The sequence below is a fragment of the Symphodus melops genome, assembly GCF_947650265.1.
Source record: "Symphodus melops genome assembly, chromosome: 20".
NCBI lineage: Eukaryota > Metazoa > Chordata > Actinopteri > Labriformes > Labridae > Symphodus > Symphodus melops.
Genome location: NC_136710.1, coordinates 267,042 through 282,041, shown reverse-complemented (window position 1 = coordinate 282,041; position 15,000 = coordinate 267,042). Strand labels below are relative to the sequence as shown.

General features: G+C 53.8%; 2 protein-coding genes across 4 annotated transcripts in view; one reads left to right on the top strand and one right to left on the bottom strand.

The window, feature by feature from the left end:
* wdr55 (WD repeat domain 55) overlaps positions 1-3,107 on the bottom strand; it is a 3,240-nt gene extending 133 nt beyond the window's left edge. The window contains exons 1-5 of the mRNA XM_079371119.1: positions 2,499-3,107; positions 1,823-1,929; positions 1,428-1,697; positions 391-966; positions 1-305 (exon numbers count right to left, since the gene is read on the bottom strand). The exon at positions 1-305 is cut by the window's left edge and continues 133 nt beyond it. Of these exons, the coding sequence (XP_079227245.1) occupies positions 639-966; positions 1,428-1,697; positions 1,823-1,929; positions 2,499-3,002 (1,209 nt within the window). The 5' untranslated portion in view covers positions 3,003-3,107 and the 3' untranslated portion in view covers positions 1-305; positions 391-638. The remainder of the gene's footprint in view (positions 306-390; positions 967-1,427; positions 1,698-1,822; positions 1,930-2,498) is intronic.
* The window catches only part of ccdc171 (coiled-coil domain containing 171), a 14,052-nt gene continuing 2,046 nt past the window's right edge, over positions 2,995-15,000 (top strand). The window contains exons 1-21 of one of the 3 annotated variants that reach the window (XM_079371104.1): positions 2,995-3,033; positions 3,221-3,337; positions 4,351-4,493; positions 4,565-4,739; positions 4,850-5,000; positions 5,098-5,261; positions 5,756-5,902; positions 6,404-6,496; positions 6,601-6,737; positions 6,826-6,964; positions 8,486-8,573; positions 8,644-8,762; positions 9,535-9,624; positions 9,745-9,936; positions 10,340-10,507; positions 10,601-10,768; positions 11,906-12,371; positions 12,602-12,706; positions 12,785-12,933; positions 13,657-13,800; positions 13,912-14,154. In XM_079371104.1, the coding sequence (XP_079227230.1) occupies positions 4,381-4,493; positions 4,565-4,739; positions 4,850-5,000; positions 5,098-5,261; positions 5,756-5,902; positions 6,404-6,496; positions 6,601-6,737; positions 6,826-6,964; positions 8,486-8,573; positions 8,644-8,762; positions 9,535-9,624; positions 9,745-9,936; positions 10,340-10,507; positions 10,601-10,768; positions 11,906-12,371; positions 12,602-12,706; positions 12,785-12,933; positions 13,657-13,800; positions 13,912-14,154 (3,051 nt within the window). In that variant the 5' untranslated portion in view covers positions 2,995-3,033; positions 3,221-3,337; positions 4,351-4,380. Of the gene's footprint in view, positions 3,034-3,220; positions 3,338-4,350; positions 4,494-4,564; positions 4,740-4,849; positions 5,001-5,091; positions 5,262-5,755; positions 5,903-6,403; positions 6,497-6,600; positions 6,738-6,825; positions 6,965-8,485; positions 8,574-8,643; positions 8,763-9,534; positions 9,625-9,744; positions 9,937-10,339; positions 10,508-10,600; positions 10,769-11,905; positions 12,372-12,601; positions 12,707-12,784; positions 12,934-13,656; positions 13,801-13,911; positions 14,155-15,000 lie in introns of all 3 variants that reach the window. The other 2 variants (XM_079371102.1, XM_079371103.1) reach the window with 2 other exon arrangements.

The following is a 15,000-nucleotide window of genomic DNA, read 5'->3' as shown; positions in this document are numbered from 1 at the left end:
TGATTGTCTGCAGAGACTCGTTCTACGCCCTCCGCTGGTGAAACATGAAGCCGCTGCTGAAGTGTAAAGTCCTGCAGTTCCTGGAGTGTCCACTAGAGGCTGGGTGCAGAACCACAGGAAGTCACATACACACCAGTTTTTACAGCCTCCAGTCTGCAGAGGGGGACAGCTCTCTACAGTGTTTTAAATCTAGGCTGGAGAACACATTTTAACCACTAGGTGTCAGAGGTGCATATTGCTCATTTAATCAGTCAGTTACAAGATTAGCACAAACAGCCACCACAATCTATGCTTGTCCACATAACCTAAAGCATTAGCAGTTTTTCAACACAAACTTTTGGCACGGATACCAAAATAATCCTTAATTTTTCTGTAGAAGAAAATAATGACCTGGATCTGAGAGCCAGACTATAAAATGGCCCCCTAATGCCATTTTTACCCCTCCACATATTAATCAGATTATCATCGTCCTAACATCCCGTCTTGTAAACACAGTCATCAAATGTATTTAGTTCACAGTTCAAGTGGAGCACTGAGGATGCTAGGATCAGAGCTCGAGTCATCTGGCCTGCTTTCACACATGTCGATATTATAATGTACATCACATTTCAAACAATAATCCCAGTACAGCTTCTTTTTTAATCGCTTCCACTGTCGCTGTCCTCGTCCTCGTCCTCCTCTACGTCTTCCTTCTTTTCTGTTTCCTCCACGAGTCCTGAGAAGAAGTCGTTGTCTCCGTGAGCTTTCTTCGTCAGAGACTTCATCCGGCCACCTTTCTTCTTCCTCTTGCGGTATTCGTCGACCGTCTGGTTGGGTAAACCGGAAATGTCCCAGAACTTGATGAGCTGGTCGTGGGCGCTGCTGGCCAGGAAGCGTGTGTCCCAGGACTTGGCGAGCTCTTCGATGGGTTCCCCAATGTGCTGCCCGATGCAGCCTAAGACCCGGTTTGGAAGAAGGTTGATGGCTCTGAGGGAACAGGGTCACATCTTTAGTCACTTGTGCTTGAGAAAGAACCACTCTGCATGAAACCAGCAGGTCCAAAGATCAGACTGGGGGACTCCTCCCATGTGGATAGATTCTAAAGACCTGATACTGAGTCAATACAAGGACCACTTTGAACCCTCAGGATCAGGGTATCAGAACCTCTGCTTGGACCAAACAAAGAATCGTTGACACTTTAGTGCTCAGACCGACACGTTGGATCAAAGCGGATCATAAGAGCATTTGAAACCCAGTGAGGCGTAAACATTGGTTCAGCCAATGAAAGGACCTGATTGGACCAATCAAAGACCAGATCAGATCATTGAAAGACCTCGTCGTCTGTTGATTTCATTTCTTTCAATAGATCATTTTAGAAACCAGATAAACCAGTTTAGACTCTTCAAAGTTACATCATCAACATCCAGAGATCACATGACCCAACTCACCGGATGTATCCGTCCATGGAGGCCGTGCACATGATGCTGTCTGTAATGGGGGCGATGCAGTCAATGGATTCAGCCTTGATGGCGAAGCGGTCGCTGGTGGCTCCAAAGCCGTTCCAGTTGAAGATGTAGACGGTCCCCTCGCTGGAGCCGCAGACCACCTTCTTGCCTCGCTTCATAATCTTCACCGAGGTCAGATCGCCGCTCTGAAACTCGGACAGCAGCTCGAACCTCCGCCTCTTGATGTTGAAGACGCCCATGGTACCGTCCCCACTGTGTCAGACGACAGAAATATAACTGAGGTTTTAAAAAAGGGGGGGGCTTGTTGAGATCGTGGACTTGCCCTCTGGTTGGTCATATGGAAATGTCCCAGCATGCTTTAGGGTCAGGCTGGTTACCTGGCGGTGAGCAGGATCCTCTTGGCCTGGTCCACTGCGATGTCACTGATGTAATCGTCGTGGTGTTTCAGTTCCATGAAGGCCGTCCCCCTCCTCATATCCCAAACCTTCAAACACAAACAGCAGTCTGTTTAACGTTATGATCAAATCACATCAGCGTTACATGAAGAAGAGCAGCGACGCTTCGGAGAAAAACCAACATCCAGGTTTCAGATATTTTATTAACCAACTGGATTCATTTACTGAATCTCAGTCTGCAGCATATATTAATACGAGCGTCCCCACCGCCTCCCTTTGTACCAAAGTGAAGCCAAAACACCCGCTGGGACGGGGGCTGACATGGACTCGGATGGTGGACCATAAAGACAGAAAGGTGGATCTGTGAATGTGGAGGTCTGCGGTCCAGAACGTTCCCTCAGATAATCGGGTTCAGAACGCTGCTGGTCACCAGAGCGACGGGGGACATCACGTTTACAGATCGTTATTAAGACGTTTAATCACGTTTGACCAGGAGGAGGAGCTACACGTCTCATGATTCAGTTTGAGCCATCTGGTAACATGGAGGAGGTGCAGCCTATGACAGTGACCGGTCAGCAGGGGGAGCTCACTCCCGGGCTCTGTGCCCAGTCCACATTGGTATGGAGTCATTTTAACATGATAGAAGAAGAGTCTGGACCTTCAGGGTACCCTGGTCGTCTCCGGTCGCCAGGATGTTTTCGTCCACCAGCAGCAGACTGTTGATGGGAGCCTCATGCGCACCCCGGATCCTGGTCACCAGTTGTCCCCGCTCCGGATCCAGCATGTGGACCGCTTTGTCCCTGGAGACGCTGTAGAGTTTCAGCCCATCCGAGGAGAACCGGACCTGGCGGCAGGACTTCATGTGGTGTCCGGACGACCACAGCTCCTTGTTCTCCCCCTCCGTGCACGAGTACGAGAAGGCGTACACGTCCCCGTCCACGTCCCCGCACACCAGGACGTCCCTGCTCGGGTGGAGAGCCACCGTGTTGGCGATCGCCTCCAGCTTGATGTCTTCCGGGGTGTCTCGGATCTTCGGCCCGGGCGGCTCGTCCTCATCCTCGTCCTCATCCGGATCTGGTTCCTGGCCTGTCGGATCCGGGTCTGATTCAAGAAGATCTGTCACAGTGGATCCTGTTTCAACGTGTTCTGAGGACGCTGCCATGTTGTTTTCTTTCTGTCTTCTTCTACGCTGAGTGAGGTTTAAAAACAGTGCCCTCTACTGGACGTTCCTACAATCCCGATAAACACAAACAAATATAAATGTATATAAATAATAAATAAATAATAAATAAATATTAAAGAATAACACTTTATTGAGTTCACCAATATCAATGAAAATAGATTTAATAAAACATTTTTTACTCATTTCGGTGTCAGCAGTTTCATGACGTAACCGGAAGGAGGTATTACCATTGGCCAGTTGTTAAGACAATCCAGCGCGAAGGCGGAAATGACGTAGGGACGCTAAAGATGGCGTCAGGTTCAAACTGTTCCGAGGTGAGTGTTTCTGTTTGTGTTAATTACAAGTGTATTACACTTGATCTTCATCTTTTCTTTACAATACCTTACATGAGTTTGTTATCCACACAGTGACGTCATGACGTAGGTTCATTTGTCGTTAAAAACGTACAATAACGTCACGTTTAACCGTTTACATGCTGAACAGATCAGAACCCCGTTCATCAAAGTCCAGTCTTTCCTCTTTAATCATAATATGATATAATATAATAATAATATAATTATAATATAATATAATAATAATAATATAATAATAATGTAATATAATAATAATATAATTATAATATAATATAATAATAATAATATAATGATAATAATAATATAATATAATAATAATATAATATAGTAATAATATAATAATAATAATAATATAATATAATAATAATATAATAATAATATAATAATAATATAATATAATGATAATAATAATATAATGATAATAATATAATAATAATTATATTCATGTAATAATTCTCAAAGTCTCTGCTGGTCCCAGACAGCCCACAGAGTCTCTGCTGGTCCCAGACAGCCCCCAGAGTCTCTGCTGGTCCCAGACAGCCCCCAGAGTCTCTGCTGGTCCCAGACAGCCCCCAGAGTCTCTGCTGGTCCCAGACAGCCCCCAGAGTCTCTGCTGGTCCCAAACAGCCCCCAGAGTCTCTGCTGGTCTCAAATAGCCCCAGAGTCTCTGCTGGTCCCAAACAGGCCCAGAATCTCTGCTGGTCCCAAACAGCCCCCAGAGTCTCTGCTGGTCCCAGACAGCCCCCAGAGTCTCTGCTGGTCCCAGACAGCCCCCAGAGTCTCTGCTGGTCCCAAACAGGCCCAGAGTCTCTGCTGGTCTCAAATAGCCCCAGAGTCTCTGCTGGTCCCAGACAGGCCCAGAATCTCTGCTGGTCCCAGACAGCCCCTCGGGTCTAGGGTTAGGGGTTAACTCTTCGTGTGCTGAAAGGAGGCGTGATGCGTTCAGGTTCAAACTGATGAAACGGGTCGTTCAGGGTTGACAGAGTCGGCCCGTCAGCGGAGTCATGCAGACAGAACCAGCCGAGATGAGGATGCATCGGGACCGGGTCAGGCCGGGGCAGAGCGGGCCGGGCCGGGCCGAGCCGCAGGGGGCCCAGGACAGATCCAAGAGAGCAAGGTGAACCTTCACTCAACAGGAGCATTTATTTCCACCTGTAAGAACTCCTAACAAGACTCGCTCCTCGTCAGGCTGAGAGAGACGCTCGCCATCCTGCAGCCCGCCACAAGAACCGCTCCAGACGAGGAGGCAGCAGGAGAACCAGGGGGGAGGAGCAGAGGGGCGGAGTCAGAAGAGAGAGTGAGGAGGAGACTTCATCAGCTGGAGAGAGACAAACTGGAGCTGACGTCGAGTCACAACCAGGAGGTGAGAAACAGCTGATCACTTCAGCCCTAGTGGTCAGCATGGGTACTGCAGCACAGCCTGTTTCCCTTTGTTCACTTCCTGGTTGGTTGTTTTTGATCACTTCCTGTCAGCTGTGCCGGCTGCAGGCGGAGCTGACCCGGCTCAGGTCCTCTGTGGAGCGAGGAGAGGCTCAGAGGGTGGAGCTTCAGTACCAGCTGACCGTGAGTCAGAGAGACGCCGCCCGAGCCTCGCTCCTCAGCAGGGACAAACACACGCTCACAGGTGAACAAATCAAACACACCCTCTGACGAGTGTGGCTTCAGAAACAAGAGTGATCAGAGTGTGTGTGTGTGTGTGTGTGTGTGTGTGTCAGAGCGAGCAGCAGAGCTCCAGGTGAAGGTCCAGGAGCTGCACAAAGCTCTGATGATCACTCAGCAGGCCAGGAAGGAGGACCAGCATGCTTTGCAGCAGGAGGTGGAGGAGCGAGACGGACTGATTCAGAGCTTCAGCTCAGAAAACCAACGACTGCACCAACTGCTGCAGGTCTCACACACACACACACACACACACACACACACACACACACACACACACACACACACACACACACACACACACACACACACACAGACACACACAGATACACAGACACACACACACACAGATACACACACACACACACACCCCCACACACACACACACACACACACACACACACACACAGACACACACAGATACACAGACACACACACACACAGATACACACACACACACACACCCCCACACACACACACACACACACACACACACACACACAGACACACACAGATACACAGACACACACACACACAGATACACACACACACACACACCCCCACACACACACACACACACACACACACACACACACACACACACACACACAGAGGACTGCGTCGTACGCCACGTCTGTCTTTTGACGTCACGTCTTCCCTCAGGAGGCCCCGCCCCCTCTCAAGCTCAGCTCATTTCATCCTTCATGTTTGACTCTCCTCCAGGACCAGGAGGAGGCGCTGCAGGAGGCTGACAGGAGGCTGCAGGAGGTGCTGAAGGAGAAGGAGAAGGAGGCTGAGGTCAACAAACAACAAGATAACCAGCTGAGATATCTGACCGAGAGGGAGGAGAGGAGCAGGAGGGAGAAGGAGGTGAGGAGAGGAGGAGCAGGAGGGAGAAGGAGGTGAGGAGCAGGAGGGAGGAGATAGGAGGGAGAAGGAGGTGAGGAGACAGGAGGGAGAAGGAGGTGAGGAGACAGGAGGAGGCGAGGAGAGGAGCATGAGGGAGGAGCAGGAGGAGCAGGAGGGAGAAGGAGGTGAGGAGCAGGAGGAGAGGAGGCGAGGAGAGGAGCATGAGGGAGGAGCAGGAGGAGCAGGAGGGAGAAGGAGGTGAGGAGCAGGAGGAGAGGAGGAGGTGAGGAGCAGGAGGAGGGGAGGAGCAGGAGGAGAGGAGGAGGTGAGGAGCAGGAGGAGGGGAGGAGCAGGAGATGGTGAGGAGGAGGAGCAGGAGGGAGGACGAGGGGAGGAGCAGGAGGGGGAAGGAGGTGAGGAGCAGGAGGAGAGGAGGAGCAGGAGATGGTGAGGAGGAGGAGCAGGAGGGAGGACGAGGGGAGGAGCAGGAGGAGGTGTGTCAGCTGTGTTGTGTCTCTGCAGCTCTCAGATCAGAAGGTGAGGAGTTTGGAGTCGAGCGTGGAGGCGGAGCGAGCTGCTCACCTGGAGTCCAAGGTCAACTGTGAGGTCATCCAGGTAACACACACACACACACACACAGACACACAGTGTAACACACACACACACACACAGTAACACACACACAGTAACACACACACTGCCATCGTGTGATTGGTCAGCTGAGGATGCGTGACGTGGAGGCGGCGCTGGCAGTGGAGCGGTCCGGCCACCAGGAGGCGCAGTGGAGCCTGGAGCTGCTGAGAGCTGAGTTCAGAGAGAGAGAGAGGAGCGTCCACACTGAGCGCGCTCTGGACAGGTGAGCAGCTGCTGTCACCTGATTGGTCAACACAGCTCAGACTAACAGAAACCACAGCGTGCTCATGCTAGTTTCCGTGTCTGTGTAGTTTGCAGAAAGAGTACGAGCGGTGCAGGTCCGACTTCGACGTTGCCATGGAAACGGAGAGGAAAGCAGCCGCTGAGCTCGCAGGATGTCTGGAGGAGGAGAAGAAACAACACGCTGACACACGCACACGTCTCAAGCAGGTAACGCCAACCACTAACCTCCACTGTTGAAGAGTGTAACATCCTGCAGTACCTGCAGTGTCCACTAGAGGCTGGCTGCAGTTCCTGGAGTGTCCACTAGAGGCTGGCTGCAGTTCCTGGAGTGTCCACTAGAGGCTGGCTGCAGTACCTGCAGTGTCCACTAGAGGCTGGCTGCAGTACCTGCAGTGTCCACTAGAGGCTGGCTGCAGTACCTGGAGTGTCCACTAGAGGCTGGCTGCAGTACCTGCAGTGTCCACTAGAGGCTGGCTGCAGTACCTGGAGTGTCCACTAGAGGCTGGCTGCAGTTCCTGGAGTGTCCACTAGAGGCTGGCTGCAGTACCTGGAGTGTCCACTAGAGGCTGGCTGCAGTACCTGGAGTGTCCACTAGAGGCTGGCTGCAGTACCTGGAGTGTCCACTAGAGGCTGGCTGCAGTTCCTGGAGTGTCCACTAGAGGCTGGCTGCAGTACCTGGAGTGTCCACTAGAGGCTGGCTGCAGTACCTGGAGTGTCCACTAGAGGCTGGCTGCAGTACCTGGAGTGTCCACTAGAGGCTGGCTGCAGTACCTGGAGTGTCCACTAGAGGCTGGCTGCAGTACCTGGAGTGTCCACTAGAGGCTTGCTGCAGTTCCTGGAGTGTCCACTAGAGGCTTGCTGCAGTTCCTGGAGTGTCCACTAGAGGCTGGCTGCAGCAGCACAGGAAGTCACATACACACCCATTCAAACAGCCTGTTTTTACAGCAGACATGAACATGTTTACAGCCTGCTTCAAAAAACCAAATAGGTGTGATTAGTTCAGGTCTCCATCCACACACTGTACGGGGGGGGGGGCGACTCCAGCGCCCCCTGCAGGGGGACACACGGGGGACTCCAGCGCCCCCTGCAGGGGGACACACGGGGGACTCCAGCGCCCCCTGCAGGGACACACAGGGACTCCAGCGCCCCCTGCAGGGACACACAGGGACTCCAGCGCCCCCTGCAGGGGGACACACAGGGACTCCAGCGCCCGTGTGTCCCCTGCAGGGACACACAGGGACTCCAGCGCCACCCTGACTCCAGCGCCCCCTGCAGGGGGACACACGGGGGACTCCAGCGCCCCCTGCAGGGGGACACACGGGGGACTCCAGCGCCCCCTGCAGGGGGACACACGGGGGACTCCAGCGCCCCCTGCAGGGACACACAGGGACTCCAGCGCCCCCTGCAGGGACACACAGGGACTCCAGCGCCCCCTGCAGGGGGACACACAGGGACTCCAGCGCCCGTGTGTCCCCTGCAGGGACACACAGGGACTCCAGCGCCCCCTGCAGGGGGACACACGGGGGACTCCAGCGCCCCCTGCAGGGGGACACACGGGGGACTCCAGCGCCCCCTGCAGGGGGACACACGGGGGACTCCAGCGCCCCCTGCAGGGACACACTGGGGACTTCACAGAAGAGACATGTTTTTTGTCGTAAGACGACTTGACTCGTTGTCTTCCAGTGTTTCCTGTATGGCGCCCCCTTTAATCCACGTGTCTTCCTCCAGGCGTGTCAGCGGCGGTCCCACGCTGAGGAGGCCTTAGTGAACTTGGTGAGAAGCATCAGAGAAACAGTGAAGCAGCAGGACAGCTCAGGTAAACACTCGACACACACACAAACACACAAACAGGTTGGGAGGGTAAACCAGGTGTGTGTGTGTGTTAGCAGGCAGCAGTCCTGCAGCAAAGGATGATGGGAACCTGAGTCCTTCTGCTGAAGTCCTGCAGCTGCTGAAGACGACACTGAGCAGCTGCAGACGCAGACAGGAGACGACTGAGGAACAGGTGTGTGTGTGTGTGTGTGTGTTACTGTGTGTGTGTGTGTGTGTGTGTGTGTTACTGTGTGTGTGTGTGTGTGTGTGTGTGTGTGTGTGTGTGTGTTACTGTGTGTGTGTGTGTGTGTGTGTGTTACTGTGTGTGTGTGTGTGTGTGTGTTACTGTGTGTGTCCCTGTGTGTGTGTGTGTTACTGTGTGTGTGTGTTACTGTGTGTGTGTGTGTGTGTGTGTTACTGTGTGTGTGTGTTACTGTGTGTGTGTGTGTGTGTGTGTGTGTGTGTGTGTGTTACTGTGTGTGTGTGTGTGTGTGTGTTACTGTGTGTGTGTGTGTGTTACTGTGTGTGTGTGTGTTACTGTGTGTGTCCCTGTGTGTGTGTGTGTTACTGTGTGTGTGTGTGTGTGTGTGTTACTGTGTGTGTGTGTGTGTGTGTGTGTTACTGTGTGTGTGTGTGTGTGTGTGTGTGTTACTGTGTGTGTGTGTGTGTGTGTGTGTGTTACTGTGTGTGTGTGTGTGTGTGTTACTGTGTGTGTGTGTGTGTGTGTGTTACTGTGTGTGTGTGTGTGTGTGTGTTACTGTGTGTGTGTGTGTGTGTGTGTGTGTTACTGTGTGTGTGTGTGTGTGTGTGTGTGTTACTGTGTGTGTGTGTTACTGTGTGTGTTACTGTGTGTTACTGTGTGTGTCACTGTGTGTGTGTGTGTGTGTGTGTGTGTGTGTGTGTTACTGTGTGTGTTACTGTGTGTGTCACTGTGTGTGTGTGTGTGTGTGTGTGTGTGTGTGCAGGTCCAGGTTCTGCTCCAGGCCTCTGTGAAGCTGCAGCAGGAGAAGCAGACAGTGGAGCAGCTGACCTGTGATCAGAGGAGACAGCTGGAGGTGAACGCTCCACACACACACACACACACACACACACACACACACACACACACACACACACGAGGTGAACGCTCTGCTCCACACTAACACCCATTAACCCTTCGTCCTCCTCCTCCTCAGGAGCTGCAGCACACCTCCAGCAAACTGGAGCAGGAAGTGACTCGCCTGCTTCAGGAGAGCTCTGATTGGGCGATGCAGAGCCGAGGCCTGAAGGCGGAGCTAGAGAAGGAGCGAGAGGCGAGGGAGCGAGAGAGAGAAGAGAGGACGACAGAAGTCCAGAAAATAAGAGCTCACTTCCAACAAGAGTCCGAGGTGATCTCTGCTGCTGTACCTCCAGTGTCCAGCAGGGGGCTCTCTTTGTCTGATACCTCCAGTGTCCAGCAGGGGGCTCTCTTTGTCTGATACCTCCAGTGTCCAGCAGGGGGCTCTCTTTGTCTGATACCTCCAGTGTCCAGCAGGGGGCTCTCTTTGTCTGATACCTCCAGTGTCCAGCAGGGGGCTCTCTTTGTCTGATACCTCCAGTGTCCAGCAGGGGGCTCTCTTTGTCTGATACCTCTAGTGTCCAGCAGGGGGCTCTCTTTGTCTGATACCTCCAGTGTCCAGCAGGGGGCTCTCTTTGTCTGATATATGTATGAACATGGACTAAAACGTGTGTGTGTGTGTGTATGTGTGTGTGTGTGTGTGTGTGTGTGGGTGTGTGGGTGTGTGTGTGTAGACCCGGCTGTCCTTCCTCTATCGTCTCTATCAGCGCCTTCTCGCCGGCTGCGTCCTCCTCGATCAGCCACAGAGCATTCTGGGTAACTTCACCTGGGAGGAGCTGTGTGATGTCATCAGCGAGCAGGTGGACCAGTTGACCTCTGACCTCCGGAGGGCCGACCACAAGGTGAGCAGAGTCTGCACATCATCATGCTGACAAGTTCATTGTTGAATATGATTATAATTTATATTAACAGTTTCTCTCTCTCTCTCTCTGTAGATCGCCCACCTGCACGGAGTGTGTAAGAAGAAGAACGAGTGTGTGCGCGAGCTGCAGCGCAGTCAGGAGAGTGTGTTGTCTCGTCTGGAGGACAGCGTGAGGACGAGGGAGGAGGCGTGGAGCCGCCAACACACACACACTGTCACACAGCTACAGAACGAGCTGCAGGTAACACACACACACACACACACACACACACACACACACACACACACTGTCTCACACACACACACACACACACACACACACACACACACACACACACACACACACACTGTCACACAGCTACAGAACGAGCTGCAGGTAACACACACACACACACACACACACACACACACACACACTGTCACACAGCTACAGAACGAGCTGCAGGTAACACACACACACACACACACACACACACACACACACACACACACTGTCTCACACACACACACACACACACACACTGTCTCACACACACACACACTGTCACACAGCTACAGAACGAGCTGCAGGTAACACACACACACACACACACACACACACACACACACACACACACACACACACACACTGTCACACAGCTACAGAACGAGCTGCAGGTAACACACACACACACACACACACACACACACACACACACACACACACACACACACTGTCACACAGCTACAGAACGAGCTGCAGGTAACACACACACACACACACACACACACACACACACACACACACACACACTGTCACACAGCTGCAGAACGAGCTGCAGGTAACACACACACACACACACACACACACACACACTGTCACACAGCTACAGAACGAGCTGCAGGTAACACACACACACACACACACACACACACACACACACAAAGACATGCTGCGTTCAGGTGCTCCTCTGACAGTTAGATATGATGCGTTCAGGTGCTCCTCTGACAGTTAGATATGCTGCGTTCAGGTGCTCCTCTGACAGTTAGATATGCTGCGTTCAGGTGCTCCTCTGACTGTCAGATATGATGCGTTCAGGTGCTCCTCTGACAGTTAGATATGATGCGTTCAGGTGCTCCTCTGACTGTCAGATATGCTGCGTTCAGGGGCTCCTCTGACAGTTAGATATGCTGCGTTCAGGTGCTCCTCTGACAGTTAGATATGCTGCGTTCAGGTGCTCCTCTGACAGTTAGATATGATGCGTTCAGGTGCTCCTCTGACAGTTAGATATGCTGCGTTCAGGTGCTCCTCTGACAGTTAGATATGATGCGTTCAGGTGCTCCTCTGACAGTTAGATATGCTGTGTTCAGGTAACGTCGCTCTCTCTCTGGTCCTCAGCTTTGTCGCTCTCAGAGTGACTCTCTCCGAGACCACGCCTCCTCTCTAGAGCTCCGCCTCACTTCTCTGACCTCGGACCTCGCTCGTTGCCGCGAGGAGTCGGCCTCCTTCCTGTCAGCTTGCGCCCTGCTGGCGGGGACGCTCAAACACACACACCTCCGTCTGCACGCACTCTGCACGCAGAAAAGGCTCCTGAGCCGCCGCCTGGCGGAGAGGGAGGAGCTAGAGGAGGAGGTGAGGTGGCTGGCGGGAGCTCTCGGAGGAGATGAAACCGCAGAGGAGGAGAAAAGAAGGAGAAGAAGAAGAGCTGTGGGCCGCTGGAGGAGGAGTGTGTGTGTCGTGTTGGCGGTGAGGAGGTGGTGTGAGCTGGCCAATCAGACGACTGTGTTATTCCGTGTGGAGAGAGGAGGCGGGGCATCTGTGTTCATGTGCGGCGAGACGACTAAGGCAACACGGGAGAGTCAAGGTAAACAAAACACAGGCTGTCTCTTTAAAGTGTGTTAAAGGAACAGTACGTCCAGTTTTCAGTCCTACAGCGTCTGCTCTCGCTCGCCGCGCCCTAAAGGCAACAGAAAGGGGCGGAGCTTGTCTAATGTCTCGTTCGCCTCTCATCCAGATATCGTCTCTTCTGGCTGCTCGCCTTCATTTGTTAAGATTTGAAGCTTTTTGTTTTTATTCACTCGAGTTGTGTTTTAGATGACGGTGATGATGGCGTGCGTGCTCGCTGGCTTCACTCTAAACGACTCTCCTCCGTCATCTTGTCGTCCATGGCCGACCTGCAGGGGGCGCTGACACACACTGGTAACCAAACATACAAACAAACACACGTACTTTATATCTGGAGGTCTCTCTCTGACTCTTTAGGCTCCTCCCCTCTAGATCTGATGTCAGCAGCTCGTTCTGCTTTGTCCCGCCTGCTGGATCACCTTCTGGACCAATCAGATTTGAGTCTGCATCCAGGCGGAGTGGACGGGGACGCGCTTGAGATTGGTCCGGACAAGAGGACGCCTCCCCCAACCAACGCCAAGGTCGACATCTTCTTCTTCATTACTGGAATAAAAGTTCTCAATGTGTGCACGTCAGGTGGCGTGCAGTGGGTGATGATGGCGTGCAGTGGGTGATGATGGCGTGCAGTGGGGGATGATGGCGTGCAGTGGGGGATGATGGCGCGCAGTGGGGGATGATGGCGTGCAGTGTGTGATGATGGCGCGCAGTGGGGGATGATGGCGCGCAGTGGGGGATGATGGCGCGCAGTGAGTGATGATAGCACGCAGTGGGGGATGATGGCGCGCAGTGGGGGATGGTGGCGCGCAGTGGGGGATGATGGCGCGCAGTGAGTGATGATAGCACGCAGTGGGGGATGATGGCGCGCAGTGGGGGATGATGGCGTGCAGTGGGGGATGATGGCGCGCAGTGGGGGATGATGGCGTGCAGTGGGGGATGATGGCGCGCAGTGGGGGATGATGGCGCGCAGTGGGGGATGATGGCGTGCAGTGGGGGATGATGGCGTGCAGTGGGGGATGATGGCGCGCAGTGGGGGATGATGGCGCGCAGTGGGGGATGATGGCGTGCAGTGGGGGATGATGGCGCGCAGTGGGGGATGATGGCGCGCAGTGGGGGATGATGGCGTGCAGTGGGGGATGATGCCACGCTGATGTTTGGGACACAGACTCAAAATGAAAAAGATCATTGAGCACAGAGAGCTGAAGGTCATGGTCTGACCTTGACCTCTCCATGTGACTTCCCATCAGGGTTTGGTCTCCACCCTCCAGCAGCACTTCCTGCTCTTCAGCCAACGACTGCACTCTGCCGAGGTGGAGAGGCGGAGCCTGAGGTTGGAGGTGGTCAACCTGAAGAGAGGACTGAAGCAGGACAGAGAGGGAGCTTGTGAGATGGTGAGCTTTCACACACACGCTCCACAATGTCACACAGAAGCTTTACACACTGTGTGTGTGTGTGTGTGTGTGTGTGTGTGTGTGTGTGTGTGTGTGTGTGTGTGTGTGTAGGTAGCAGCTGAGCACTTCCACAGCGTGTGTGTGGAGCTGCGTCAGGCGCTGAGCAGGGAGCAGGAAGCTCAGACGCTCCTTCAGGAACACACACACACTCTGCAGCTCCGAGTGAACACACACACATCAGAGCACAGCGACACACACACACACACACACACATCAGAGCACAGCGACACACACACACACACACACACATCAGAGCACAGCGACACACACCAGACCCTCAAAAACACCACACAGGTATGTAGACTCTGACTGGGTTACACACACACAGATGCTGTCGCCATCACCCACTGCACGCCACCATCACCCACTGCACGCTACCATCACCCACTGCACGCTACCATCACCCACTGCACATCGCCATCACCCACTGCACGCTACCATCACCCACTGCACGCCACCATCACCCACTGCACGCCACCATCACCCACTGCACGCTACCATCACCCACTGCACGCTACCACCATCACCCACTGCAAGCTACCATCACCCACTGCACGCCACCATCACCCACTGCACGCTACCATCACCCACTGCACGCTACCGTCACCCACTGCACGCTACCATCACCCACTGCACGCTACCATCACCCACTGCACGCTACCGTCACCCACTGCAAGCTACCATCACCCACTGCACGCCACCATCACCCACTGCACGCTACCATCACCCACTGCACGCCACCATCACCCACTGCACGCCACCATCACCCACTGCACGCCACCATCACCCACTGCACGCTACCATCACCCACTGCACGCTACCATCACCCACTGCACGTTACCGTCACCCACTGCACGCCACCATCACCCACTGCACGCCACCATCACCCACTGCACGCTACCATCACCCACTGCACCATCACCCACTGCACGCTACCGTCACCCACTGCACGCTACCATCACCCACTGCATGCCACCATCACCCACTGCACGCTACCATCACCCACTGCACGCTACCGCCATCACCCACTGCACGCTACCGCCATCACCCACTGCACGCTACCGCCATCACCCACTGCACGCTACCACCATCACCCACTGCACACCGCCATCACCCATTGCACGCTACCGCCATCACCCA